This window comes from Phallusia mammillata, chromosome 2 (genome assembly GCF_965637545.1).
Source record: "Phallusia mammillata chromosome 2, kaPhaMamm4.hap1.1, whole genome shotgun sequence".
Taxonomy (NCBI): Eukaryota; Metazoa; Chordata; class Ascidiacea; order Phlebobranchia; family Ascidiidae; genus Phallusia; species Phallusia mammillata.
The window spans coordinates 32,621,038-32,647,947 of NC_137253.1; the positions used below are offsets into that span (position 1 = coordinate 32,621,038).

General features: G+C 39.4%; 2 protein-coding genes and 1 long non-coding RNA gene across 5 annotated transcripts; 1 reads left to right on the forward strand and 2 right to left on the reverse strand.

Annotated features, from left to right (window-relative positions):
• Positions 1-274: 274 nt before the first annotated feature.
• Positions 275-4,460, reverse strand: LOC145215664 (complement decay-accelerating factor, GPI-anchored-like). Its single transcript, XM_080084408.1, has 11 exons — positions 4,313-4,460; positions 4,062-4,117; positions 3,947-3,988; positions 3,773-3,881; positions 3,435-3,505; positions 3,208-3,264; positions 2,686-2,799; positions 2,190-2,369; positions 1,705-1,908; positions 821-946; positions 275-433 (listed from the first exon to the last, which is right to left on the reverse strand). The coding sequence occupies exons 1-11, from the start codon at positions 4,438-4,440 to the stop codon at positions 426-428; spliced, it is 1,095 nt and encodes a 364-aa protein (XP_079940534.1). The 5' UTR covers positions 4,441-4,460; the 3' UTR covers positions 275-425.
• Positions 4,461-6,099: 1,639 nt separating this feature from the next.
• On the reverse strand, positions 6,100-26,610 carry LOC145212684 (uncharacterized). 2 transcript variants are annotated; one of them, XM_080080905.1, is made up of 11 exons: positions 26,315-26,610; positions 25,652-25,760; positions 23,936-24,149; positions 16,084-16,172; positions 11,626-11,703; positions 11,114-11,326; positions 10,337-11,047; positions 9,775-10,048; positions 9,102-9,465; positions 8,188-9,022; positions 6,100-7,828 (listed from the first exon to the last, which is right to left on the reverse strand). In XM_080080905.1, exons 1-11 carry the CDS (start codon positions 26,485-26,487, stop codon positions 7,607-7,609), a joined length of 3,282 nt encoding a protein of 1,093 aa, XP_079937031.1. In that variant the 5' UTR covers positions 26,488-26,610; the 3' UTR covers positions 6,100-7,606. The 2 variants fall into 2 exon arrangements, with proteins under 2 accessions (XP_079937031.1, XP_079937030.1); XM_080080904.1 differs by having other exon boundaries at positions 9,102-9,461; positions 9,768-10,048.
• On the forward strand, positions 12,422-14,238 carry LOC145212685 (uncharacterized). 2 transcript variants are annotated; one of them, XR_013856769.1, is made up of 6 exons: positions 12,422-12,855; positions 12,953-13,088; positions 13,197-13,308; positions 13,489-13,549; positions 13,633-13,757; positions 13,877-14,238. It is a non-coding gene; the product is annotated as an uncharacterized LOC145212685 (long non-coding RNA). The 2 variants fall into 2 exon arrangements; XR_013856770.1 differs by having other exon boundaries at positions 12,427-12,855; positions 13,489-13,553.
• Positions 26,611-26,910: the final 300 nt, after the last annotated feature.

Below are 26,910 nucleotides of genomic sequence, written 5' to 3' on the forward strand. Positions count from 1 at the left end.
GTCAATATAATTTAACCTGTTTATACGTTGCTTGTTTTTAGTAGTCTTAAAACCCAGTTAAGATGCACAAATCTGTCTGCTTTCTGTTTGCTATTGATATTAGCTGACACAAACCACTATTACCCACAAAAAATGTTTGCACGCGAAGTCATTACCTCGTGGAAATAATAAATAAATTGGCGCGCGTCGCTTAAAAGGCTGCCGACCCCTGGCTTAATGGGTTGAAACTGTTTCAAGCCTCTAAGAATAAATGCAGAGAAGAAACAAACTTGACTAATAAGTGCGTATTTATTTACAACACATAAAATCGATACTTAAATACATTTGTGTACAAAGGTGTGTTAACAGCCAGCTTACAAAAAGTATGAGGAAAACAGTTTGCAAGGATGATTCGTCAACAGCTTGATGACTTTAGCGATCTTCGGTTATGGTGCTGAAAATACAAACAGGTCATGCAGCGGAGTACTTGACAAATCTTGGGATTAGGCATATTGCAGTTGTTTAAAAGTTCTAAACGAGTCTTAACGGGGTTTGTCATTTTATGTTCGAGTAATGTGTTTGTTTGTTATTCGTGTTCCTGAGGGGCCAAATTCCACCCCCAGAAAAGTGATTCTTAACCTTTTTAGGCCCCATATGATTTTGGTCAACCCTAAGCCTACCAATTCACAAACTTTGTGTAAATGTAATGTAATCGAAATCTTGAAAGACCCGTTATGTTAGCGGACTTGGGGTTGAGTAACACTTTCCTGCACAGCAGCCTTCGTTTAGCTCGGACAAAACTGCAAACAAACATAGGCATCGTATAACATTAGGAACTTACGTATGCTACATGTTGGTCCTGTGGCAATTGGGGTGCAAACGCACTCGAAGAAAGGTGGCGCTGGTTTGTGGAGACAAGTTCCTCCGTTGAGACACGGAAAACTCAGACATGCCGTGTTAGTGGGACCTGTTGTTTGAATAGCATGTTAAGACATTAAACGAGTAAAGAGGAAAAGAGTTCAACACTTAAAAGCAGTTATCCATCTGTTTTTACGACAAAATCAAACAAAAGTTTTCGAACCTTCGCGTCCCTATTTATTTAATTGGATCATCTTCGAACCTTAAGATTAAAAAAAGATTGTTAAAGGTAACTGTAGGGGTTGGCAAAAGCTTTGATATGTTTGGGTTTGGGGCGTTTAACTTTGGTTAAGTACTGTAGAAAACAATCTCTAAATACGAAAATTGCCAAAACACCCCTGTTATTGCGAGTAAAGTAATGGATTTGGCACACGAAAAGTTTCCAGACATTTTACGTTAGATAACGGATCTATAGAAAAAAATACCCCTGGGTTTGTTATCAGCAAAACATGAGTGAGGTTTAATGTTACGGGAACAGAGAGATCCGTGTTTTATCAAACTTTTTGAAAGATGGTTAACTTGGGTATAAAATATACTGGTGAAAACATCTTTAAAACCAAAAGTCCTTGCAGTGCAAAATTCCCACTGTAACGGTGAGTAAAATAATGGATTTGGTGCACGAAAAAGTTCAAAACCTTTTGCGTTGGATAACATAACTTATAGTGTAAGAAAGCAAAAACCCCGGGTTTGTTATAATAATGAAAACATTAGTGAGTTAAAGTTAGGAAAACAAAATGTGTCTTATAAAAGTTATCCAATTAATGAAAGAGAGAGAGAGAGAGAGAGAGAGAGAGAGATGTAACCTACTGATGAGGGTGCATCCTGCTGGCTCCGGAGGTTCCCAGACTCCCATCAGAGACGGAGGACCAGGATCTATACACTTGATAGAAGTGCTGCTTCCGGACAACGCGAAACCACCGTTACAGAAATAGTTAACAACTTCGCCAAGTAAGTACTGAAAGTCAATCGGCGCGAAGCCTCCATCGCTGACTGGCCGAAGGTTCGGACAAGCTACAGAAAGATTATTTGATAAAATACTTTAGTGTATGTTTTAAGTCTCTATTGTCATTGCATAATGTGCTGTTTAACTGAAAAAGCTAAAATGAAAGACATAGTGAAACATGAACGAACTTTAGAGACAGTTTTTTGTTTCTGTTTATTACAAAAAAATAACACAAATTTCAACCATGATAGAGAAAAAGAGAAAAAAATAACAGTCTTTTGCAGGATATATATTTCTAAAGTAGTAGTCCAGTCTGAAATTTAAAGGGGAAATTAAGTGTCTCACTTACGCAATGACACACACGCTGGAGAAGCTACAGGGTTCCAGTGTCCTTTTTCACAAACTCGCTGCGCCGATCCAAACATTCGATGGTAGGGATCACAAACAAACGTGGTCACATCTCCGTCGTCGTACCAAGTATCTTTATCAGGGTAGACTGTCAGGTGTGCTTTACCAGGGCTCGGGCATTCTGAAAGAGAAATATTTAGCTATCAGATATCAGTTAAATTGACTTGGTCTCTAAATAACCAAACACACAATGTGCACAAACGTTCCAACGATATTTAATATAAATGGACTTGTACATGTGCTACACACAAAATCAACACTAACAGCAAATACAATTGATCAATGTTGTTCACAGTGGTCATCGGTGCAATTATAGTGAGCTAACGTACACTCAGCAGACTCGTGGATAACTAAATGCAACATTATGTAACATGAATCAAACGTAAAAGTTCAATAGTAATATTTTAAAGGGTAGAAGAAGGGCGAAAGGTACTTACGGCGTATCCCGCAATTTTCTCTGTGGTAACCCGGGGCGCATTCACATTCGTATCCTGTAGCAGTGTCTTTGCATACAGCCCCGTTTAAACACGGGGAATGCCTGCATTTTGCCACTGTCAATGGGATGACAAATGTTAGCAATGACAAACGTCAAACGTTAGCTTGTTAAACAGGATTATTGTATCACAGTGATCGGAATACATTGGCATGTTGGGGTTGCAATGGTATGTGGTAAAATTACTTGCCAATCCAGAAGCAACGCATTATGTACATTTCACATATTCTTTTACTAATCTGGGTTTCTATAGATAACGATTTGTCATTGATTACGAGCATTTCTTGTTTTTGAAACAAAGTCTGGTCTGCAATAAAACCCTAAGCCAAACCGGTATGTAGCGCAAAAAGTTAGCCAGCCCTTTTTACAGCGTTTGGATAGTCCAGTCTAAACCTATAGAAATCGCAAAAACTTAAGTACAATAATACATTTTTAAGACAAAATACAACAACTCATTTGTACTCACATTCACATCCTGGTGGGTTTATGTAGCCTGGTGGACAATCCTTGCGCAATCTGACAACTAATTAACAAATTTCGATATTTACATTGCTCTGTTTATGTCCTACAAGGTGATTGTAAGGTTACCTATTAAATAACAGAAGCTTGGTTTTGGTGTTTTTGCTGTTAGTTTTATAGGCAGTATTGTTTTATCACTTTACCTGCACAAGAAAAACACTGGATATTGCTTACTGTTATAGAGAGACTTGTGGCAAAACTTTTTTTCTTCATCCCAGCAGCATCCCCATCGTAGGCAATCAGACCTTGGGTAAAAAATAATTTGTGAAACATTTTTATGAAGCCAGTATTTGTATTTTCGTGTCATGTGCAATTCACATTAAATTCATTTCCTTTATTGTTTTAAATCCAGGCTTATTCGTGAAACTAATTTATCGCCCAAACAAAAGATTTTCAACAGGATATTGGTCAAAAAGAAAACCAAACTTTCAGGAGCAGTCGGTGGTGAACTTTTTTTTAAATTAAAAAAAAACTATTTCATTCAGGCGCTGGCCTGTGAGATTTCGACTTACTCTGTTTTCGCGTTCAATCTTCTATCGCACTTTATATTTCTAATGAAGGGAAAGCAACCCCTCTTAAATTGGTTGCCAGGGTAACCAGGTTCCCCGCCAAAACTGAGACCTGGAAAAACATGGAAAACAATTGAAGTGCGCGAAAATAATTTTCCCCGTTTTACTTTAAGTTACCTGGACCAGCTGTTGCTGTAAACGAGAACGAGGGAGATTTCTCTGTGGAAAAAAGGTACAAAAACACGTTACATACATTTTTGATGTTTTAAGAACATATTACAAACATACTGACCGACTCGCACGCATTTTCTGCCAGGATTTGGCTCCGTTTCGTCATAACAGCACCCCCTGTGTTAAATCAAAAGGCAAAGTGTGTTACATCACAATGAGGTATCAGCAAACTACATCAACATTTTTAACACATTATCGAAAATATTATTAACACAAATATACTCCAAACTTTAATGCTATTTTGAATTAAAGTAAACTTTTATGTAATATTTAAAGTAAATCTGTTTAATCTTCAAATACTTTCATCATCACCTGGCCTCGCAATTAAACTTGTCCAAATTTCCGCAACTTCGACTCCAAGAACCTTTATTTCCGCAATCGGTTTGGGCTTGTGACGTCACAAACCATACACAGACAACCAAGCATATCAATTTACACATGTCTTTGTGACATCTGCTGGGTGTCTGTGTAAGATATAAAACAAACATTACTCATAAATAAACTGCTGTTACCGGGTGTTATACAACAACGAACAACAACTTATTGACAAACCAACTAGTATGTCTTGGGCATAAAGCAGGAACACAAAAATCTGTACTTTAATTAGACATTTATACCGAGAAAAACAACTAGCTCCCTTCCACAAGCAACCGCAGTCGGTTCTAAACCAGTTAATTTCTCCACCAGATATTAACATTACGCCGACGGCCACAAAGGCATCGGTATTTTTACATACCGTCACCCCGCCCTGAAGTAATGACATTGATTACTATTTCACGCCACGTAGATTTAATTAGGCCTGAAATCATATGTAAGGTAATGTGGAAATTACTCGTTTGAAACGGGGAACTTTGTTTTCCCGTGCAACGCTACGGAATGTTATGATCAACAGCGATTAAGTAACTGTTGGTCAACGTAACAACGACCACGTAAAATTAACAACACCCGTGAACGTTGTTTTGGAGAAAGTGGTCACTGCTGTTTCCTATATGTTGTTCGGTGTAGGGATTTTTTTACCAAAATACTTCGGTTTAACACGTGCAGCTAGAAAAAAATTTCGACGAATGTTTTGATTGTTACACGGCTATTTTAGTTATACGTTTTCGAGTAAAATTATTATTGAATCAAATAATTAGACTCTATTTTTTTAAAATGACTTCATGATTATAACATTGCGATGTTGGTAACTTTTAAATTAGTTAACACACTTTCCCCAAACAAATAAAATGATACATTTGCCACTTTTTCATGTAGGTCCTTGTCGGACAGGAAATGCGTTTTAATTAATTTGAATCAAAGTAAAAACTAAGCAAGTACTTTTAAACCTAATTATAAACATAACTACCAGAGAACGTGTGTGTAAAGAATACACCATGAAGGCGTTTTAACAATCACTGTTGCCATCATCATACCGTGTTTTTCAGCTCGATTGACAACCTGCACTGATGAAGACAACAGTGATAGTTGAAACGTCTGCATAATGTATTCTATATACACAAGTACTCTGGAAGTTATGTTTTTCATTAAATTACTTTTCAAGTCTGTGAATAGTGTTCCTATTATGTAACTGATATGAAGATAAATTGTTTGAATGACAATCGTTTTTCCAGCAGATCATTTCATCTTTTGCCCGAGGGCGAAACTATAAACTTCCGTGTCTTGTCACCAGCGTTCGCCATACAGGGGATTCACCACCGTACAAGTCAGGCAAAGGCTGGTACGAAGCTTTCGTACATGAATGGTACTGAGATAGAAGTTATTTTGTTCCAAATGATTTTGTGGATGTGAGGCAGACCTGTTTTGAACACGCTTTTTACAACACAATTGCACTCAAATAGAATCGCGAACAAAATTTGTCACAAATTCTGGATAACTGCGTCCCAAATCATGTAAAGTAATTGCTGGCATTTAGTAATGTTACAATACTATTTTACGTATCTCTTCATTCAACCAAACAGTCCGTTTTGACAGAACAGACAAACTGAGAAGTACACAAAACCATAGCGACACGAAAGCGTAACGTTTAGAAACTTGTTTTTCTAAATGTGATATTACCTGTCTAACCTTACGTAATAATCCAATGTTACGTAACAATCCAATGCAACTCCACGTGATTTATTGCATAGTGCGGGTTTGGTCGTGGTTTCCATGGATACTATGAGGGGAGAGCAAAGTATCCAGGTCGGTGGAGAAAGCGAGAGAAAGAGCGGCGAACATCAAGTTTCGATAATACAGTGCGCAGAACGGCAAAGCGCGATAATAAAGTAACGCTGCCATTAACACGAGGTTACGAACAAACTTGAGGCGTATGTTGGCCGCTGGAAGCGCCAAAGAGCTCGTTGCAAAATACGCATGGGGCGCTACAGAGCACGCGAGGGGTTCGTAAACTGTTTTATGGCGATAAAAAAATGTAACACATAAAACAAAACAAACGAGCGTTTCATAAATATTCGCGGAAAATAACGAATACAAGCCACATGGATAAATGGAAAATGTAATTGGAACACCGCGAATATAATTGTTGCTTCGATGGAGTGGATTTGTAGGCTGGTTCTGTCTTTGAAGATCACCTCGTAAGCCGGTATATGGTGTATGTGAATGCAACGTATGTGGGCTGAAAATCTGGGCGGCAACAGTTTGAAATTTTATGGCATTTAAAGTTTTGTGGTGGTCAGTACAAAAGTTGTGACCACGCAAGGCGCAAGAGCACAGGGTTGATGATGTTGATGCTTAAAACTGATTTTAAATACAATGAACGCAGTAAAATGATCTGATTAATTATTAGTTACGAAATACTGGTTATTTTTATGATTTTAGTTGTTCTATGGCGTAGTCTTGTGTTGTGATTTGAAAGCATTTTTACTATTTTAAAACGGAATATGTGAAGCAAAACGCGATCTGAAATGCAAAAAAATGTAGCCTATTCAATTGTGGTTTTTAGTACATTGTGACGTAATAAAACATATTGTCAGCAGTAGAATATGGCACCGAAAAAGTTTTCCCACTATAAGATCGTCGGCAATATTCAATGCGCAGGGCGGTAAGTAGGTGAAAGGTCACGGTTTGACACCGGCGATTTAACACAAAGAAAAAAAACACGGTGCGAAGTAAAGCTTGCAGTGCATACAAGAAACTTATGGTGTTTGGGGGAGCAATCATTCAGGCACGCGAAATAAAACTGCAAAGTTCATGTCAATATACAAGGCGAGAATTGTAATCAGAAAAATAAACACAGGCGAAAGTGAAAAGATAAAATACTACAACCATTGCCGCAGGTGTGTTGTCTATTTTTTTGTCACCAAACCAGGTTTTGTTGTTTATTGAACACATTAAAGTGGTTTATCTTATTCTGTTTGATCAGTTTCAGTTGTTAAAGTATTTATTTTTTTGCAAATGAAACAAACATAATTTTCTCTGTTTGAAACCCACAAGTGTTGCTTTTTCTATCACACAAATTATGCAATGCTCGTGAAACAGGGGAAGGAAATAAACAAGAGATAGTTAACACTGAAAATTTACAACAACTATGACGTAACAGATGAAATGATACCTACAAGAATGTTTTTAACATAACACTTTATCATCGAACAATGGAACGTTTCAGAATCAATACACCAGCCGACGTTTCTTCAATCCGTTGGGAAAATGCGTCTGACCTTCCTCGTCATCACTAATCTCAAGGTCACAAAGTTCAAGGTCATCTGGACACGCTTCCGGGTCAATAGTGGAAATCTTTTTGTTTTTTGGCGGGAAAATTTGTATTTTTCCTTGCTTCTGAGCCAACAGTTGGCGTTGTACGTCATAATAGAACAACAATGAAGGTGGAATCTGGAACAAAAATAAAAGTTTGAAACTCAAAACTAATTACACCGTATTTTTCTACATACTACTTCTGAATAAAATACTTTACAACGCACCAACCAGCAAATTATGTCTTGGTTTATGCACTTTAGTAAATAAATCTGTTTTAAAAACAAGAATCACGTTTTGGGGGCCTGTGGGTGAACTGCTGGGTCATCTGGGGTCAAACTTTAGGAGAACCACTTTTGGATAACTAACTGGCATGTGTGTAAATTTGAATAAGTTTGAAGCACTCTTTCTTGACCAAACGCGTGGCAAAAACCAGCGTTAGACAGAAAAAAAAGAAAAAATAGGGGACACATAATGACAAACAAACTGGATCTCACCTTACTGCGTTGTTGGTAATACAAGTAATCCCACCAGAGTCTCTCCTGCAAAGTTGCGCTGTGCTGCAGTGTCACCATTCCCTTTGGCGCCACCCTACGGTGATCAGGCGTCACGCGGTTCCGGATGACGAAATTCGAAGGCGGATGTCTGTGACCGTTGACGCGAATCGGCTCTTTGCTTTTGGGTGCCATCTCGCGTATATTGTGCACAGGAACGGGTTGTCGAAACACGTCGTTAGGTGGCAGTGCAGGGTGGTTAACTTCGGTCGAAGTTTCGTCCAAAATTTCATCGTCCTCGCAATCCGAGTCTTCAATCGGGTTTATGTCCTCTTGATCGGAACACACGTCATCACATACGTCACTGGTCTTTTGTGACGTCACAGTTGTTTCCTCTGCGCATGCGCGTTTGTAGTGGCTCTGGTGGCTGTCGAGCGCCCTCTTACGGAGTTGGTCGAGTTTTGCGTCGAGCGAATTTTTTCGACTCGTTCTCGGAAACTCGCGTGGTTTTGGATCAATCGGCTCTGTGACGTCAGTTCCGGAATCGTTGGACGCGACGTCGATGCAGTCGGAATCGGAAAATGAGGATTTGCTGAAGGATTTTACAATCAGGTGATTCTGTTGTGATTGAGGTTGTTCGCCAGGTGACTGTGAGGTGACTGCGGGTAATTGTGACGAAACAATCTCGTTGTTCTCTGAAGGAGGATTTGATTGTGACGACACTGGAGGCTTTGTTGCGTTTGAGGAGATCTTTCCCCGGGGTGCGGGAACTTTTTTCCGCAAAATTTCCGAACAGAAAACGAGTTTGGTTGCAGAGGTAGAAGATGCTGTGACGTATCTGTTGATAACAAATACATTTGTGACGTAACACCGGTTATATTCAGTTTCGATTCATTGTTTATTTCAATGAAACTCACTTGTTGAAAGTTCTCAGAACGTTTAAGTCAAAGCTCGAAGTGGAATTATCCGGCTTGCTGTGATTGGTGCATCCAGGACACGTGTGCTTGTTGCTTATAGCAACGCACTGACGCACTCCGAGGCAAGGATACTTTGAAGAAGTTGGGTTGATTGTTGCGTCACCAAACCGATTGTTCTCCCCACTTTGTGACGTCTGCATCGTGACAAAATCGCAGTCAGTGACCTTGTTGGTTGTCTTTGACGACCTTGAAGGCTCTCCAGACCGTGACGTCGTAGGAGATCGTGTTGGTGACGTGTGCAAACTTGTTTCCGTGACTGTTACGTCATTGATGATTACGTCATTTGTACTGGGTTGGCTTCTGCCTTCGAAAATACAAAGATGGACTTAAAATTTACGTCAAACATTTGAGTGCGTGTGTAAGCACTACTTCGTACTTTGTTGGTTTTTACTTATTTCAGGCATCTTTGGTTCGCATCCTTTAATTGTGAGGAAACAGGTAAGTTGTTACGTAACAATTAAATACACAAAGCCCTTTGAACACAACAAAGTCCGTGTATAAGCACTACTTTGTACTTTGTTGGTACTACTTGTTAGATTACAAAAAAGTTAAACTAAAGGCAACCTTGGCTCATGCAATTTATTCGTAGAAATAACAAGTAACAACCTGCAACCTTTTTCAGCCAGGTGGCGTCCCGGAGCACTCTCGTCTCTTGATGACATCACTATGACGCTTGTTGCCACTGAAGGTTCAGCTGACGTCACCCGGCCATCTGATGACGCCATAGCGGGCCGGGAACCCCCGAATATATCGGCGACATTGCGAAGCACGTGGTTGGTCCGGGAAGGAAGATTTCCCGATGATTCCAAGAGATGAAGATAGTGGGGAGGGAGACACCCAGTGTACGAACGAAGATCCATTTGGCGTCGGCCCGAGTAAGCCTGGGTCTGTGAAAGAAGATGATTGTCAGGTTGTGTGTGTGTCATGAAACACATTTATATGTATTTGGCAAAAAATGAAACAGTAAGCCAAGTGGATTTCCGTTCAACATATCGCAGTTTTATGAATAATTTTCATAAACATTACATTTTCTCTAATGTGAGCGTTATTAACCGCAATGTGATTAAGTTTTATATATAATTTCAAAAACCACAACGTTCAAAACCAAACCATAGGTTTTTATCTCACTCTCTCCATCTACTTTATGTAACTATGACAACGTCACTCCCACTCACTCTTTTAAGATCCTCCGGAGCGCTCCTCCTCCTCTCCAGAGCTTGCTTCTCGACGTCGGACAAACTCGCCTCGCTTCTCTGGTTGCCACGGTAATCGTCGTCGCTACGGTAACGCCGTTGCCTGGAAGCGTAGCTCGACACAATCACCGACCGTTGCTGTGGATACGGAGGCGGCAAGCGGTGATTGCTCGGCACAGTGTCACGTGGTTCAGCAGGCTCGCTACGCTTGGGTGGCGGTCTGGGGTGAGTCGAGTTCAAGTTTGCAGGATGACTCGACAAGTTTGCAGGATGACTCGACGATTTTTCAAGCGCCGGTTTTCGTCGCTTTGTGCTTAAATCAAGCGGTTCGTCATTGTTCGGGGTTTTGCGTTTGTTCGAATCGACCCTTTGTTGTGTCACAACGGAAGTCGTGGGGAAAGGCACGATGGCGGTTGGTTGCGCGATGAACGGCGGAAGGAGAGGTACGGAAAAATTTGGGTAGTAATGACGTATGTCGTCTCGTTGAGTCCGAACCGCATCTTGTCTGTGATCGTTTTTATTTTCACAACGTGCGGAACTTTCAGGAAAAGGTGGATTTTTATTTGGAGAATTGCGTTCGACTTTTACCGATGCTTGTGTGTTGTCATGGATACGCTGACGCTGCGATGACATAACGTCGACGGGGGGACTAAACGCGGAAACATGAACGTCGGGTTTCATGCTCGGAAATGTCTGAAATACAAACGCGAGATGAAGCCTTGTTACGTCACAACACGAAATGTTACTTCACAAACTTACCCCTCGCGGTTGTGACGTAGGATGAGCAGGTTTATTCGGCCGCGACTTTTCGAAATCGTTGTTGCTGTGTTGTGACGACGTAGATGGCCTTGTGACGTCATAGGGGGTATCGTAGAACGCGAGAAGTTCGCTGATCGCGCGATCGCTTCTTGCACTCGCCACTTGAGACGCTGTTTCGCCGTAAGTCGTTCTCAGGTTGGGGTTTGCCCCCAGCTATGAACAATAAAGTAATGTTGAGTTTATCTTGTATAGAAACCTTTACTTTTTTCAAGTGTTAGGGTTTTAAATATAAGCGTTCTTCCTCTTTAACTTCATTTGTCATTTTGTCGGTTGAAATTGGAACAAATTGTGGTAACGTTAATGCGCAAACTAAATTTGATTTCGGGCACTGGTGTTCCTTGATTATTTAGTTTAGGTTCAACGGACATCTTGCTTTTGAAAATACCCTATACTGTACCACAAAGCCGCTTGAAGAGGTAACACGGGCGCCACTAGTGGAACTTGACACTCACCTCTAGCAAGGCTTGTGCTGCTTCACGACGCGACGCTCTGGTTGCCAGGACAATAGGGGAAACACCTCCTTTGTTGTCCTACAAATACATTTCAGTGTTACAAAACACATTAGTGATTTACAATAGTGGCAACTCGTACAGTCTGAGAATACAGTTAGGCACCAAACATGCAAACAACTTGCAGGAAAACCTACATTTTTAAAAGTACTTGCGATGTGTACTTGAAGATATATTTGCCAAAACTCTTACTTTTAAATAAACCTTATGGTAATAGACTAAAGTTGACCAAAACTTGAAATCATTTTTCCTTGATTTTTAAGATAATAAGTTCCAAGCGTTTAAGGATTAGGCACAACGCAAATTAAACTACAAGATCTTTACTGGCGGTCATAAAATATCACTGAAACTTCGGCAAAGTTATTTATAGTTGAGTTTCGCAAACTTAATGGAGTGATTTGTTCTACTCCCTTCTAGAATTAAGACGGAACCGAAACCGTTTGACGGAATCGACCGAAACCGAAACAGCGATCTCGCTCTCCCTTGTTTGTTTTGTTCTCAACACGTGATCAATGTAAACGATATCGCGTGCACGTTACCAAACACAATAGCGCGGTTTGCTTTTCGACGCGAAAGAAAGTTACGCGATTCAAACCTAAACTGAGACGATTTTAATCAGGTACTCGCGTCTTAAATATTTCATTTTCCCTTAACTATCAGGCAAGCCGATTTTACACCAACATACTGATTTACTTAACGTGATTATAAAATTGCATTTGTATTTGCAAACTACACTAGAAAAAACAGTGTGTTGTTTCAACACGCCGGTGTGTTTCAACCACACTAACGGTGTGTTTTAAGAACACGGCAGGTGTGTTGTTACCGCGATAATCGATGTGTATTCGCTAAACGACACGCCGCACGGGACGAACAACACGCCAGGTGTGTCGATTCAAGGTCAAGGTGATCCGTTTCAAGTCCAGAAACACAGAACAACACGCCGCCGTGTTGTTTTGTTGCTTTCCTTCTTTCCTTTTGACTTTGAAATCACTCAACCGTAACGGCGGGAACGCACGAAACGGCTGCAAGGTTCTTTTTTTACTTAATTGACCTAAAGTAAGTAAATTGTTAAGAGACTCAATATCAAGGCTAATAGGAGTTAATTGACAAGTTTTAATGTATTCAAGACTTTTAGACAATGTGAACAGGATGGTGTTTCAAATCTAATAAAAGGTTGGTCTATTTACAATTTTACATACATTTGTAATTTGTGCACATATAAAACATATGTTTGTGCATGTTGTAATGGCTTGTTGTTTTTTTGTATTAGGCTAGCCTGTTACCAAATGACTGAGTGAAGTGGTTTTCTTAACAACTTGGTATCTCTATCAAGTAGAACACATACAAAACATGCATTCAAGTGACCTCTATTTGCATTTTTTTGCCAAATTATTACAGTTCTGTTGGTAAGTGCTTGAAAGTGGTAAAGAATTTAACTTTCCACAATATCAATTCCTTTATACCAGAACTTTCTGCTTAATGATTACGTATTTCAAGTGTATAATTTGTTGCAGAGTCCTGTACAAAACCTAATGATGCATCTGGCCTTACTGTGCATAACATGGATTATTGAACAACCAAGGGAATGCTTTGATGGAATTAATTCTGTTACAAAGGCAGCATGTGGTAGGCATTAAACCAAATCTTTATGGCTGAGTTGCAAACAAGTAAACATGTATGAGGTAGTTACATTTAAGAAAATACATGTTTTTTTCATTATGCAATGGCATATTATCCTAGTGTTCTTGTTGGTGGATACATTACTTATACATTATACATTGCTTTATATACATTACTTGTTTTTAGACAATCAACATTAAGAGACACTCAATATCACTTGCTACCAGAAATCTTGAAGGGACATTTGGTGTGTGAGTTTAATTGCCTTTTAAGTAATCGGCCTCTTTGTCCAGCATATTTTAAATATATATGGTGTTTACTGTTTTGCAGATGGTAAACGTAACAGATGTTCTCAAAAGTGCCATAGGGGAACCTTTGCACAATCATATGCCGCTGCTTGTTTGTGAAAGGAAATTGCTACAAAAAAAAGAAATGTTGTCATCTTTGAAACACAGGTATTTTCATTAGATCCATTAGTAACTCCAACAAACTTTTATTTCATGTAACCTTAACTATTACAATCACATTAACTGGCAGTAAAACCTTATTTAATAACTGGTTATTTACTTTACAGGACCAGTTTGCAACATCGCCTGGTTATCCAAGTGTTGTTGTCAATAAAAATGAAATGAACAGGTTTTCTTTAGGTTTCAATTTTTCATTGTAATACTTGTTATTTTTACTGTAGTGATATTGAACATGCCATGACTATGCATATGACATATGCCTTGTTGAGTACATTACAATTATATAGCATCTGACATGCAGTTGAACTTTTGTTTTTGTGTGTATTTTTTACCTGTGTTTTTCCCCCACCGTTACATTCATGCCATAACTTTGTTTCGTTTGTTCTGTTAAACGTTATGTTCTGTTTCTTCGATAAATGCGCTATTTCGTTGGTATACGGTACTGTTTACAATAAAATACAAAACGGTATTTGGTGTGTCATGCTTTATAGCTCTAAACAACACGCAACACGCGTGTTGTATGAGTGTGTTCAAACAACACACCAGGTGTGTCGCAAAACTGCAGCTTGAAGCAACACGGCGGGCGTGTCGTTGAACAACACACCTCCAAACAACACACCACCTGACAACACGGCGTGGTGTGTCGTGTGTTGTATACGGCTTCAAAATTGGCGTGTTGTTACAACACACCGGTTCTTCTAGTGTAGTTGCATGTGCGTGAGTTTTCTTCAGTTCTTACAAGTTGCCAATGTATTTTAACGCATTTCTGTTTGTCACTCAAGTTTGTATTTGCATTTTAAACGGAAAATGTAGACTGATAAGGTATAACCATCAAGGCTAGTATTTAATAAACGCTGTACATTAACGATTTTACACTGTTCGTTATTTGCTGCAAATAATATTGCTCTTTTATCATGGTTTAACCGCGGCCCTTGCGGTAAATTTTGCCGCAAATACAGTTAATTGTGTAAATAAAAAAACACAGGTTTATAAAATTTGTAAGTGTCATTAAAACTAGAAGGGTGGCTTTTTGATATACTTCCATTTTATATATTCTATACGATATTTACCAATTTACTACACACATCATTTGATCTACACATATGATTGTTTTTGTAAACAAAAACTAATGGGTCCCCACACGCATGTCTGTGCTGATTTACAGCAAACAAATGTTGCGGTGATTTTTAGATTCTTAAGGAAAAACAACAACAGCTGATTTCTAATCACCGAAAAGACTGTCTCTTAAAACGTCTGTCCGGACGTCAAGCAGATCCCTCCCGCTCTGCACAAAACCGTTTTAATCGTTAACCAGTGAATGACTCCCTTGGGACTTCTGTCTGACTGACAGTGTACACGAACTATGGGCTGTGAAAGTCATTATTTGGCCGATTAAGGCAAATTTTTGAATACTAAACGAGTAAACCACTGCAAACAAATGTTTCAAATTTCAGCACATTAGGGCTTGTATTTCTGGCCTAAAACCAAAAAAGATTATTTCGGGATTTAAGGGGTGACGATTATTTCGGGGTTAAAGGAGTAAAAATGGGTAAATCCAATAAAAAATTAGAAAATTATTTAGAATACTTTACATTGCACCAACCAACAAAGCATGAAACTCTTACATCATGTACTTTAGTCAGTACAGCCGTTTTAAAAATTTTACGTTTTGGGGGCTTGTGGGTGAACCGCTGGGTCATTCGGGGTCAAACTTTAAGAGTATCAGGTTTAAAACGATAGCTAACATCTGTGTAAGTTTGAATAAATTTAAAGCATTCTTTCTTGACCAAACGCGTTTGACAAACCAGCGTTTGACAGAAACGAATATTTCGGGGTTTAAGGGGTAAAAATGGGTAAATCCTGTTAAAAGTTAGAAAATTCTTTAGAAAACCTGACATTGCACCAACCAACAAAGCACATAACTCCTAGATGATGTACTTTAGTCAGTACAGCCGTTTTAAAAAAAATTACGTTTTGGGGGCCTGTGGGTGAACCGCTGGGTCATCCGGGGTCAAACTTTAGGAGGATCAAATTTGGATTAATATGTAACATCTGTCCAAATTTTAATAAATTTGGAGCACTCTTTCTTGACCAAACGCGTTTAACAAACCAGCGTTAGACAGAAAAAAGAAAAAAAAAATACGGACAAAAACAATATGTGTCCCCTTCATAAAAGGGGACCCATAAATAGAAACTGAAAACTAATAGCGCGTTTAAATGTCAAACAGCCCGGTACCAGGCACTGCCATTTTTTGCAACACCATTTGCATACAAGTTACCTACAGCAACAGACGCACTGAAGCGTGAAACTTACCAGAATGTTGACGTCAGCTCCGCCCTGTCGTAAAAGCGTCACAGCACGCGAATTGTTGAGCTGCGCAGCAAGATGCATTGGAGCGAATCCTTTAATTGTGAGGAAACAGGTAAGTTGTTACGTAACAATTAAATAAAGAAAGCCCTTTAAAAACAACAAAACGGTAAAATTTAATATGATATACTGCTACAATTTGTATTTTAAAGTACTGGGAGTATTAAAAACGTCCCTTATTGCAAAGTTTCTGTTTTCAGTAACCTTCCAATTATTTCCTGTTACAACTGTAAGTAGGCTATTAACCTGTCCTGTTCTAGCCCTTGTGGAAAAACACGCATAAACTGAAACCATTTTCAACATTCAACCCAGCTGACCAACACTGTACGTCTGCTGAGAAACTGTTCGCTGATTATCCTGTTTCTGCTGTGACCAGATCACTTCCTTTCAGATATAATCTATCTAGCAACCTTTTTCACACAACCGTTCTATTCTGGACCCGGAAAGACCCTCCAACTAAGCATCAGGTATTGATGACTGTGGCACAAAAACGCAACACAGCAGGTAGTTCCGCTTTCAAGGTGTCCCTTACAGCAGTTCACACACTCGCGGGTATTTCCGTGTTCGTTATAAGGTAAAAAAATGTTGTCCTACTGATTGATGTAGAAACTGCTGCAGCCCGTAAGCCTGAAAAAGTCTCAAACATCGTATGTTAAGATGCATACATTTAACCAAAGCAATTGGTCCACAACTACAAAGTTTCCTTATTATACGCTTGAAGTCTCGGGTGACTCGTAGTTACGCTATGTTGCATCAAAACAACCCAGCTTCCAGTCTAAATCAGACCCATATTAATCTACATACGTTGAACAAACAATTACAGTTCCATCATAACAGCATTGTTATGTCACTAAAACCCAATCCAGCCACCACGCAACGAAACATCGCAAAGTTACGTGGGCGAGTGGGCTAGGCGGGTTTAAGAGGTAGAGTCCCGGATGTAGTAGATCCTGTGGTGGAAAAAACATAAGAAACTTTCCACTTGAAGCCTTGCGAAACGGCACAGACATCATGTAACCCAGAGGCAGCAACGAGGTCAATTTTTAAGAAGTACATATTTTCCTGATCGGCGTTTCATTACAAACAAGCAAAATTAATCCCATATTACCACATGTGATAGCACGAACTTATAAAATATGTTTACAGCTCCAAATTCTACAACAAACCAATCCAGCCTACTATAAAACATTGTGATGCAATTGCAACAAACGATAAACTGAATGCTATGTAAACTTTTCAACGTAAAACAGCGCATTTATATTTTATATGCAAAATTTGTCGCTTTGTTACTCTACAACTTGAGTAAGACAAAACAACCACCAGAGACCATGGCGGTCTGCACAACCTCCAACTAACTACCGACTAATATGCAAATATGGCCAAGAATAGGAGCCAAACCCTGGTCCTTCGTGTCGCTGTCATTTGCATTTATTCAATAGAATTATTTGATGACCGGATGCTTTCACAAACGCCGCGTTTCGATTCAGGTTTTACCATGGGAAAAAAGAAACGCTTTCCGCAAATCACCCGGCACTCTTTGGCACGAAAAACAACAACAACTATTTTCTGATAAGGAACCTGCAAATATCTGATTGACAACTACCAGATAGCAGTTTATCAACACGAATACCAGACTAACGAATACCAGTTTACCACCACGAATACTGGTTTACCACCACGAATACCAGTTTACCACCACGAATACCAATTTACCACCACGAATACCAAAGTTTACCACCACAAATACCACACTAACGAATACCAGTTTACCACCACGAATACAAGTTTACCACAGCGAATACCAGTTTACCACCACGAATGCCAGACTAACGAATCCCAGTTTACCAACACGAATACTAGACTAACTAATATTACAATCGCTGCAAAACTGTGAAAGACTTCGCTTTAGCCACTGCACATATGCCACAAACTCACCCAACCGCAACATCAGGAAACATGATGAGAGAAAAGTCGAACCGACAGTGGAAACACAAGTCATGTAAAGTGCAAGTGATTGTGACGTCACATGCTGGCTTGCTTAATTGAGGAACTTCTGCCATCGTTACGTCACAACTAGCCATTGTCAAAGCATCGAATATATTGTAAACGGATTCTGCACTTTTCTATTAGATAAATATTCTGTGAATTTTCACACAACAAACCGTTGCCTTTTCCCCTAATCCAAATCACTACAGCTGAAACAATCCGGATCTAGAACAGGTTCCACGACTGATTCAAAGTTTGCATAATACGTCATCAACGAAACCAATTAATAATTCGGTCGTCAACAAACAGTGCAACCGTTTATGCTTTTGATTCACAATTCCTACTTGTTCGCCACAAAAGACCAACAAACGAAAAAGGAAATACCCGGGAGACGAGAAACTGATTGATTGGTTCGTCAGTCAGGAATGAACCGGCGTTAACCGGGCGGGGCCTTTATTGTTTCGTAACAGTCCAAGCAGAAAAACAAACCTTTGCCTGAAAACTGTTATTGACTGATATTGAACAGGCTGGTAGAAGGAGTAGTTGACATAAATAACTGAAAACTGATTTCCCAAGTAGTTGGTCTGCAAGAATTTCCTGAGAAATAAAATGCACATTGCTCAACAAAACTGAAGCAAAATGAAAAACACTCGGGCTCCTAAACAAGCTATTGGGTCAATCAATCGCGTATTGGGCTCATATTTGGAATTTTAATGTCTCGAACAGCGGCGCGAGCCTGTGCTCGACCTTGCAAGGCACTTCCGCTTTCGGTTGCGAGACCAGACATCGAGTGTTTCACTCTTTAGTGCACACTGCAGCTCAAGCGGAACGATAAACTCGTTCGCCAGTCAATGAACCGTAACGATATGACTAAAAACAAATTCGTGCGGTCAGATTTGCCGAAGATGGGTCAGTTGAACCAGTTGGTGTGAAAATATTCGTGATGATTTCGGATCACGACTTGCAGGGACAAAAAAAACGATTAATCATTTGGACACTCAACCGCATACGCACACAACCACACAATTAATCGACAATACCCGCTTGTGTACGTAATAATTCACCAATGACAAAAAAGGACAAAAGTTGCTCACTGCAGAAATAAACAGCAGTTTTGAAGGCCTTGAAATGACGAATTTTGCAAATAAATATTCCATTACAAAGTTTTTTCGTTAGCAAAACCCGCCAACATTTTTCAACGGTTTTAAACAAAATTTGCTTGTGGCTAAAAACAAGGGAGGTTTAGCATAGCATGAAGATGTCCAAACTTGTTGCTGCATCTATCTGCAAGTGTCAATATTTGAACTATTTCTTTCAAGTAAACAGTAAAAACTTATCTGACTGAATACATGTAACTTGTCTGGACCTTTTTAAAGCCACAAACTCAAACTAATCCAGCAGTCTAAACGCAACTCAGTTTTCAACCTTATAAATCCCCTAAAACCCAAAACAGCAGCTCTACTGTGGAAAACTTCGACGTCGTGTGGTTACTGTGGCAAAAAATGCGAAAAACGAGCAGAGAAGCTTCACGTTTTCAGGCAGCCGGGGTAAAATTTTGAGTGAAAGTTCTTCTGATGTTTGCTTCCCGCTTAAAATGAGCAACGCACATCACGACCGTATCGCGAAATGCCATTATGACATCATAACGCGTGGTTCGTGTAGGACACACAACACAGCAGCACCAGTTGCCAGTAGCAGTGCGAAAGTGCAACTGTTCCAATCACTTCCTCCTTGAGGTATTTTGGTGTTTCACCAATCTATGGAAAAGTTTGAACGAAAATCCGCCAACGGTTTGCATGTAAACAAACAGAATTCCAGCTTTAACGTTTAATTTATGCAATGCTGATGTTTTGATACTACCAACAGCACAACTTAGGAACAATGCATACACGGACTTAAAACTAATTTCATCAAAGACATAACTGCCAGTTAACTTGTTTACATAGAAAACATTTTGCTAAAACGTCTGTACCACGATTTGTACAAGCTCTCTGACAGTTATGTTTTTAAATAAATAACATAAAATATACAAGTATAGTAAATCTTGGACAGGTATATAAGTTAAAAAAACTCATAGCTACTGGCCAGTTTGGACACAAATAAGCCAAATGTTTGCACTATAATGCATTGATATTAACAACACAACTCAACTATTTAGTAAAAACTAAAATATACAATTAGCAAACTCACAAATTCTACAAAGGTCAACAGCAGCCTCAAACGACTGGTCAGAAAGCAGGAAGGTTATGCGGAAGCTGCTAGCACGATTTTGAACCGCCACCTTACATCATCCAGGATACTAGTAAGAAGGAAATTTGTCTAGGTTCGAAACTTGCGGTTAGTTCGCATCCGTTCATAGCGGCCTTGTTTGTGCGCTCGTGTTCCACAACCGATTTAGTTTATCGCCTGGGGCTCAACGCTGTAACATGTGTTAAACTTATGTGTAGTTTAATCGAACTTAAACAGAGGTCGTTTACAGACTGAGCAAGCTCATTACCCGTTTGTGTAGAGAATACGCAATACACATTAACTCTTGTTCGATAGACACCTCGACACAAAGTTTGCCTACTCACAACTTTGCAAACGAAGGCTTAGATTTCATTGTTGACTTTTAACAGAGCATAAAACTGCCCCAGGCCTATACTAAGTCATAGTGTAGTGTGGCAATAATTTTAATACACATTGTTAGCAAGTTACCCTGGTCAACCTTTAACCAAACAGTTCCTCATTTATCTCAGTAACTACCTGAACGGGAAGTCGGCACACCCTTAGTAAAAAACAATTGCTTAAAAATCTTTCTGAAGTAATTTAAACTTTAAAGGAAGCATCCTTTTTTGGCTTGGCTAAAACTCGGCTCGTGACCATCCTGTTGTTGCCTCTTGCACGACTCAGAAATTCCCTACTCTGTATATGGGCGATGTAGTGAGCTCAAATAGTTAGTCACTGGCAGCACGAAACTTTGTTCTTTCCTTATGCCAATATGAAAGTCTAACTGATAACTGTTTCATGACACGAGCTACAGTGAACGAAACCTGCTTTGCCCTTCTACGAACTGTTGTCCAAGCAGAAATATAAAATACCCAATTTAACTGAAGCTCTACAAGTAAAGTTTCGTATCTTATATTTGCGTACCTTTTCGCGTGAGGCACTTTCGATTATGCTCTACGACATTGTGATATCACAATAAGGAACAGCTATGTCGTGATTTTTGTGAAAACGCCTACAGTGGTTTTAATACGAATCACAGCACATATGCTAAATCCCTTATCAACAGCCAATGAACATAACTTCACGGTGTATAGGCGTAATCTGCCCGAAGCCGTTTCCAAATTCATACAGTTTAAAAGGCTTGCAAATTCACAACACACGAAATCATATTGAGGTTAGGGAGTAATTTGCCTGCAGCTGAACTTGCTGACATCATCTGGCTTATAGAGCGCTTTACAAGCTGCCTGATGTTCGAAGGTTGTAATGGCCCGAGGCAAGCCAGCGCACAACATCTGCTGTCAAGAATGCTACGATATCTAGAGCAACAAGCCCAGGGCGTATTCGAATTATTCACTTTTTCGTTTAGGCCTGAAATCACCGAGAAATGTTCGACCTTCGAATTCTTTACTGAATTTTTTAACACACAATTGAGTTTCGAAAACGCGCTTGGAAAATACCAAATCTTGTTGTGCCATTTAATCTGTGAAACCTTTACATACAAAACTCACTATTTCAAGCTACATCTACGATCCTGTGGTACGTCAAGCAACTGTCGCAGATTTGTTTTCAACCTTGTCGGTTCAAGTAACAACAAACCATCACAAAATTTTAACATATGTTTGGTTCATTTTTTTAATCAACTTTATATCTCATAATTTGTGTAATTCAGTTTTTCATGTGGGTACATATATTCCAACGTGTCCGTAATGTTTAAAAAAGATAGCTTCCGAAACATCTTACAACCCGTTCTACCACCAATACTTCTTTCATAGTGAACATGTCCATTACCGGTCTCGGAACAAGTTTCAGCACAAACATCCAGACCACCTTGCCGTGGCCCCAGCACCGCATGGCACAAGTTTGCTGCTAACTTTTCTGGCCTTGGCCTGAATGTTTCATTATTTTCCTGTTTTCAGTTCTCCCGAGCACCACGCGTATCAAGCCCTATTACTTCCTGCCTATGGCGCCTTCCTTTTTTGGGTTTAACCAAATTCACCGACATCATGAGTTTTAGCCAACCTCTTTATGTGAGCGAACAATGACTTTTGCCAGCGGCAATTGTTCGCTGACAAAGCCTTGACAATCACACCAAGCTGAAAGTGAAAGTCAATTGCGTAGGAAAACGCAAATATGAAAATTCCGCAAAAAGACAATGAATTGCTTAAAAGACAATTCATTGTTTTCAGTAACTATTTAAATCACGATCAGTAGTCTCGTCGCAGTCGCATTTTGATGTTGTTTAATCACGTGACCACACAGCAGGTGACTTTGAGAAACCTCGAAAGTTGTAAAAAGCCCGCGGGCGCATTTTCTACAGCTTGTGGCGTTCTACGACCGTGAACTTCCGGTTTGTGCCAAAAAATCTGACGCCCTGGGGCTAGGGCTGCTACGAGACTAAGCGTCGAAACCGATCGTAATAGACGTTGTTGTTCGAAAATGGTTCGTAAAACAATTTGAGAAGTTTTGGAGCAAAATCCTAAAAATTTCAATGTCGGGTCTGACGGAAAACAAAACCTATTTGTGAGCAAACTATAAAGAGCAGAATCACCCAATTTATAAACAGGATTGGACTTACTAAACTGATCTGACCAACTTAGCCACAAATGCTGTTCTAATACGACACCTAGTGGGCAAGCAATATATCAAGCAAAGCCGCAAATGACGCCAACGAATTCGGTCCAAGATTTCACAAACAGACAAAACCAGAAAATTTGGTTCTGCACAATTCAATGCATTTGTGTCGCGCCCATATCATGCCCACTTCTTGCGGTGAAGGTCAAGTTATAATTGACTGTCACAGCTTGGCGCGAACTTGACCCGAGTATCGGATGAATCATACTCGCTAAAATACAGTGAACTTTCGACCCCGGCACCAATCTTGTCATGCGTCGGAAAACATGAAATGAATAAGACCATTGTAAGTTCATAAACGGAGCACGTGTGTTAAAACTCAACAGCTAACTGTCTCATCCAGCTTCTAGCACATAACATCGTTAAATGCCTCTAAACATGTAAGCTACGTGGCTGTCCCGAAGGCTGTCTGTTGATTGGCCAAGCAAATGACAAGTTTTACGAGGTATTAAAAGTGGGTTGGCTTAAAACTTTTAAAGCGAAAATAATTAAAGAATTTGTTTCAAATATTTAACAAAAAATCTGTGGTAAGAATCTTAATTGCTTTTAAACACTTACGCTAAATTGCTGTCCCGACTGCACTACGTAGATTGGCAAAAGTTAAGTTTTAATGTAAAAGCATTCAGCCAATGAGCCAGTTTTCTCTGTGGTTTATGCCCAGTTGTGGCATCGCACAGAATAGGTAAGGCATGGGTTTTTACCTTGTTACTCCCAACAAACTGGAATGCCATTGGATGGCTACACTAGCCAATATGGACAATCTCTCGTCACCAGCTGCACTGATAGGACCTTATAGGTCGAAACAGTGTGCACTGTCTGCAGCTCATGAATTTTATTTTTACAACAAACTTTCTGCTTGCGAATTTATCACACAGCCTCACCCAACTCTTTGCTAGGTGCTTATTATTAAACGCCTTAACTAACAATAAAAAACGTTTTAACCAACACAAAAGCAGGCAATTTACAATCTCACCATCCAAATTCTTCTTCTCGAGGGTTGAAAGTTTCGCGGAGGCCACTACATTCCGCAAGATGGCGTATTCCGTCTCCCTACCGCTGTTTTGAACGGCCAGATGAACGCCGTTGTTGCCATAGCGATCAGTGACGTCAATACATGTCGGGGAGGCATCCATTAACAGCGCCGCTAGTGTCGGATTGTCGGTAATGACGGCAATGTGAAAGGGAGTCTGGGAAATAAGAATTAACAAAGTTAAAAGATGTGGGTTAACTAACTGCAACTCCAATATTATAGTATATGGTCCACAATAAATTCCGTTGGTGGCCACTTCTGGCATTTTCTATTTCTAAGGTTTTAAGCAAATGACAAATTTTGCGAGGTATAAAATCTGGGTTGGCTTAAAAAATTTAAAACGAAAAGGTTTAATGCATCTGTTTCAAACAATATAACACAAGGTCTGTGGCAAATAGACAATGTTTAGAGAAATAAGAACCCAACAAACCACATGGTAATATTTTACCAACTGGGTCTCATAGGAAAAGCGACATTACAGAGTCTACTAGTATTAAAACATCGGCTTGTTAAGTTGCAGACAATACAAAAACGCAACTTCGAGTCAAGTTCTGAAACCGCAATGCATCAGAAGCGCAAGAAATTCACTGCCCGAGGGCGAAGTGTTTGGATGTGGAGGTTGTAATTTCGAATGTTGGCATCGAACAACCCGGTACATGGGTGTCATGAACTAAACTTAAATCTGCGTTGATTTTGACACGATTGGAATTTACAACACATTGCAGTGCTCAATGTGCTCGAAACTATATTCCATGACAAACGCACCGCGATGACCTATTCGAAAACGGATATGAAAACGAAACTACAGGATTTCCATATATTTCACACATCAATATTTCCCTACAAGACCGAAACGTTTAAAAAATCGATTTCGACAAAAGACCAATAAAAATAGTCTTTCAGTAATAAAATTCAGCTTCATATGCAAAAATGAACACCTCTGTGGTTTACACAAAGTGAACCCACCGAGTATGACGTAATATAGTCTTATGTTACGTCACAAGGGGACGAAAAGTTTCATAGAATGGTTTTTGGGCGGGATCGACAGAAATTAAGGTGGCGCGCATTAATAGCGGATTGTCTGTGACGCAATAATACCAGATACGATTGTGACGTTTAATCTTGTTGAGGTAACGACCGGTTTGTTGTGTAACTGTCTAAGCTTGAAAACAGCTTGATTATAACAAATACCAAAAAAATCAGTGCTTGCATGGGTTGTTTTTCCCGATTTAAATCATAAGAGGGATTTTAGATGAACATTTTTCTGTCTTAGTTGAGAAGAATACAAATTCTTTACTGGGATCAGCCCTGAAGCGTGTATGCAGACCAGTGATCACGGCACACTCATTTAGAACCTGGCGTACAATGATTTTGTTTATAGAGCTATTCTGGCAAATGTATTTTTATTCCGACGTTTCATCAACCCTGATGAAGACGACCTGTATAGGACGTCGAAACGTCGGAATAAAAATACATTTGCCAGAACAGCTCTATAAACTTGATATTATGCCTGGCAGCAATAGCTTACATAATGATTTTGCTGTCTAAACGCTTGTCAAAAAACGCTTAAAACTTGATTTCAATATTTACTGGAGCTAAAAGTTTGCTTAAAACGATCATTCGATTATCACTTAAAAAACATGATAGATTTTCACCGACCTGCATAAGATTGTTCCTCATATCGATAGAGACGTTGCCTTTTGATAAACACGTGATCAACTCCCGCGTTAACACCTCGTCGCCCTTGGCAACCGCAATGTGCAAAGGTCTGTGTGACACAACAATGGAAGCATTGTTACAAGCCGCCATGAATGCAACTTACTCCACAATGCCGTGATAAAAATAGTTTAGGATTGAAATCGGGATGGAATCTTGCAAAGGTATTTTTTAGTTACACTGGATGGCGGATAGTAAATAAAATATTGGAATTTTTAAAGGAAGCTAATAAGATCCTGCTCTAAACTTGAATTATGTTCTTTCTATTCCGTTTGGTCTGTTTAAATAATATCATTACCTTAGAGAGTTTTTTCCTACCTAACGTAACATGAAGGTAACTTATTTAAGATGATAAAATATATAAATCACCACATGTGGCATTTAACGTGCAAAAAATGTAGAAAACGCTGGGCAAATATGTAATACAAGATATACAACATGGACGAACAAACTTAGTTTATTAACAAAATGCTGACAAACCAAAGCAACCAAATCAGATCGTTAACTATTTCAACTTGTGTTAAATGTATATTGCAGGATTCAGTCTGAACTGTTAAGGAAAAGTTAAAACTTTTTACAACTTTTTCTAAACTACACATAACTTACGTGTCTCCGTCCTCGTCACGTCTCACTGCCCACTGCAGTCGGGCCTGTGTTTCGTCACAATGTGCATTGGGATGTTGCGGTAATTTCGAACGCATTAACTGTTCGTAATAATAGAGTTGGATTGACTTGAGGAAGGCCTCTGATTGGTTGAGGGATGGGGGAGATTTGGCCATTGTTGTGTGACGTCACTGCGCAGTGGTTGCGCGCGCATAAAAAAGAGGAAGGTTTACTTATTACAAATGTACAATCATTGCCTACAGGGTCGCTGCAATGGAAATGAAATCTACTAAATAAGAGAGGTCATGAAAACCATGAAAAGACAATTGTACTGACAGACTATACTAATTTACATAAGACTCTGAATTCTGAGTTTTATTGGTTGATTTAGAGGTTTTAACTAACACCAAAAAGCCCTTTTCAATGCTAACATAAGAAATACATAAACTGGTCATTATGAGGTCAGGGTATAATGTTTATAGATCAATCAAAGTTTAATCACCAAAAACTTGCACCAATGCTCTCATTTTGCTGCACCGATTTTAGAGCGGTGAGTTTACTAACATAAGTGCTTTTCAATACTAACAAAAGAATAAGGA